The 3,009-nt window shown below is 64.1% G+C and overlaps 1 protein-coding gene across 1 annotated transcript; it reads left to right on the forward strand.

Moving 5' to 3' along the window:
- Positions 1-1,447: 1,447 nt before the first annotated feature.
- On the forward strand, positions 1,448-2,825 carry BTC (betacellulin; the record flags this gene model as incomplete). Its single annotated transcript, XM_010709596.2, has 4 exons — positions 1,448-1,874; positions 2,040-2,157; positions 2,273-2,419; positions 2,573-2,825. Coding segments are annotated over 4 exons (798 nt in total), but the record flags the coding sequence as incomplete, so codon positions are not given.
- Positions 2,826-3,009: the final 184 nt, after the last annotated feature.

Genomic DNA, 3,009 nt, shown 5'->3' on the forward strand with positions numbered 1-3,009 from the left:
GCGGCGGCACCGCGGCCGCGCGGGGGAGTCCGTCCTGGAAGGGGGCTCGCACGGTCCCGGAGTGCTCGCACCCTGTACTCCCCTTCCCGTCCCATCCCGTTCTTCCCGGCTGCCATTCCCGTGCCCCGCATGCCGTGCCCCCGTGTTCCCTCCCCGGTCCCGTCCCGGTGCTCCCTGTGCTGAGTCCCTCGGGTTGAAACCTCCCTGGAGTGGGGATGGGACGCTTCTGTCACCCGGCAGCGGGACCCTGCCCGCAGGCAGCCTCAGTGCTGGTGGACCTCTGGGTGCGCGGATATGTGGACGCGTAGATCCATTTTGCCGTCGATAGAGAATAGTAGGCAGTGAGTGCCTGCCCCGCAGGTTCCCGCGTCAGAGCAAAGGTGCTCCTCCAGGATTAAATGAGGAGGCGTCCTGCCCCAGAGCCTCCCTTACAAAGTCATTTGGTTTGGCTGCCTTCAGGAGCAGCACAGCCCCACTGCTGCCCATCACCCCACCTAATTTTGGGCAGCAGGCAGCCCCCTGGGTCCCAGACGTGCCCGCTGCCATGAGCAGCCCGGGGCTTGGCCCTTTGGCGGGGCTGCATCGTGCTCTGCCCAGCCCACACCCACACAGGGGAATGGTGCCCGACCTGTTTTGGGGCCGTGGTGCCCAGCACAGGAAGATGATGACTGTGGGATCCAGCCTTGGAAGGACATCTGTACTGGGTGGGCTGAGAGCTGTCTGCCAGAGACCCCACAGGGCTGCCATTACCCACATCATCCCCATGCCACCGCCCTGCTGATTGGAGGCTGCCTGAAGGAGGCTTGCAGAAGGAGGGCAGCTGTGGCAGCTGTTTGCCGTAAGGGTGGGAAAGCTGCCCTGCTGGGGTTGTCCTGTGCTGGGGTGAAGTCAGCCTGCAGCTGGTGTTGGGGGGGCAGCCGGGCCTCAGCTCTCATGCTGGAGACTGCACCCAAGCTTATTGGCGTTCAGTCACACGACGTGTGCAGTTACAGCAGTGCTGCCTATATATAGCCTGGAGGGACACAGAGCCAGGAAAGGCTCTGCTGCTGGCTGGGGGACTAAGAAGGTTGCCCACTTAGTCCCTCTGCCACTACCACAGGGCCCTGTCAGGCAGGTCAGGTGGCCAAGCGGCACAGCACAGCCACCCACCCTTCCCCACATGATGAGGATGTGCCCCTCGTGACATGCTGCCCTGGTGAGCACCGGCCCCACCAGCAGGACCTGTCCTGTGGGAAGTAGGGCTGTGCTGGGTCATCGCTGGTGTGCTAAGATCTGATTACTGCACCACCGTGTGAACCGCCCTAAGGCTGGGGCCAGGGCGACTGTCCCTTTCCCATCTGAACCCATGAAGTGACACAATCGGGGGGAGTGCCTGGGTTTGCCCCACCATGGAGGTCCCTCTGCAGCAGCAGCAGGGATATCACAGCACCTGTTGCTGGTGCAGTGACACCTGAAGCCATCAGGGCTGGTTTGCAGCTCAGCTACCTCCTCCCACCACCAGCACAGTTTTTGGACACCCAGGCTCTTCCAAATGGGCCACCAGGCTACCTGGGGCTCTGCCAGCCATCCTCATGTCCCCAAAACCCTTCCTGTTGGCTCCTGCCCCTCTGGACCCCCCAGGTTGCACCACCATGGCATGGGCAGCATGCAGGCTGCAATGGCCCATGGCTGGGTGCCTGCCGGTGTGAAGCGGTATCCCTCCCTCCCCGCCTGGAGAAAAGCTGATGCTGGTGAGGCAAAAGGTCCCCTCCCCATGGCTGCCAGCCTCCTTGTCCCTGCTCAGCCGCTCTCCCTCATTCCAGGCCTGGCGCTTTTCAGCTGCGTGGGTGCCGATGCCAACGTGACCGAGGGGCTGCCCTGCGAGGGCTGTGCAGGTGAGGAAGTGTGGGAGCGGAGTGGGGAGCTGCCGTGTTTTGTCTGGAGCAGAGGCCAGGTGCCCCTTATCAGCACAGCAGTCGTGGGCTGGCGATTGCCAAGGTCATGAGCCGGCAGCAGGCCAAGCTCGGGGTCCCTGCTGCATCCCATCCTGGTCCCTGCAGGTAACGTGACGCAGCTGCGGCGGCGGGGACACTTCTCCCGGTGCCCCGAGGAGTACCGGCACTACTGTGTCAAGGGACGCTGCCGCTTCCTCGTGGCCGAGGCGGCTCCGGCCTGCATGTAAGTCACCAGTGGAGGGGATGTGGTGGCATGGGGGGACGGCACGCTGCGGGGATGGGGCAGCAGGTGGTGTGACGGTTTTTGGAGCTCTGTTGTCCCATGTGCTGTGGGGCAGGTGCGAGCGAGGCTACACGGGGGCACGATGTGAGCAGGTGGACATCTTCTACCTGCGAGGCGACCGGGGCCAGATTGTGGTCATCTCCCTCATTGCTGCCATCGTCACCCTCATCGTCTTTGTCGTCTGCATCTGCCTCTGTGCTCAGTACGTGGGGCCGGGGCGGGAGCAGTGTGCATGGCCCTTGGGTATGGCCGGGTGCCATTCGGGTGTGGGATGTGGGATCTGAGCTGCTGGGAGGGTGGGGGCATCACCAATGCCTCGTTCTGCTCATTTGTTTCATTCCTGTCCCCTCAAAAGCCACTGTCGGAAGCAGCGCAGGAAGAGGAAGGAAGAGGAGATGGAGACGCTGAACAAGAACGTGCCCTCGAGGAGCGAAGATGTGCTGGATACGGACGTTGCGTGAAGGTGCGGGGGCTGGGGAGTTCAGCGGGGATCCCCTAAGCCCTGACAGCTGACAGCTGCCCGCCAGGAACCTGCGGGCGGGTCCCAGCGCCGGCCGGGTGGGCGAGGGGTCGCGCTTGTCACGGTGCTAATAAAAGGGTGACCGAAAGCCCGCGCCTGTCTGCGTGTTGCAAGGTGTCCTCCCCGCCGTGCCCGCTTCCCCGTATCTTCCCCCCAACGCAGGGCAGGGCGGGCCGCACCGCTCCTGGCACCGTCCCGCGCGACGGAGCTTCAGCGTCGGAGCGTTGTTGTGTCGCGCAGCACTCGCCAGGGGGCGCCGCAGCGCAGGGCGA

The sequence above is a fragment of the Meleagris gallopavo genome, chromosome 4 (genome assembly GCF_000146605.3).
Source record: "Meleagris gallopavo isolate NT-WF06-2002-E0010 breed Aviagen turkey brand Nicholas breeding stock chromosome 4, Turkey_5.1, whole genome shotgun sequence".
NCBI lineage: Eukaryota > Metazoa > Chordata > Aves > Galliformes > Phasianidae > Meleagris > Meleagris gallopavo.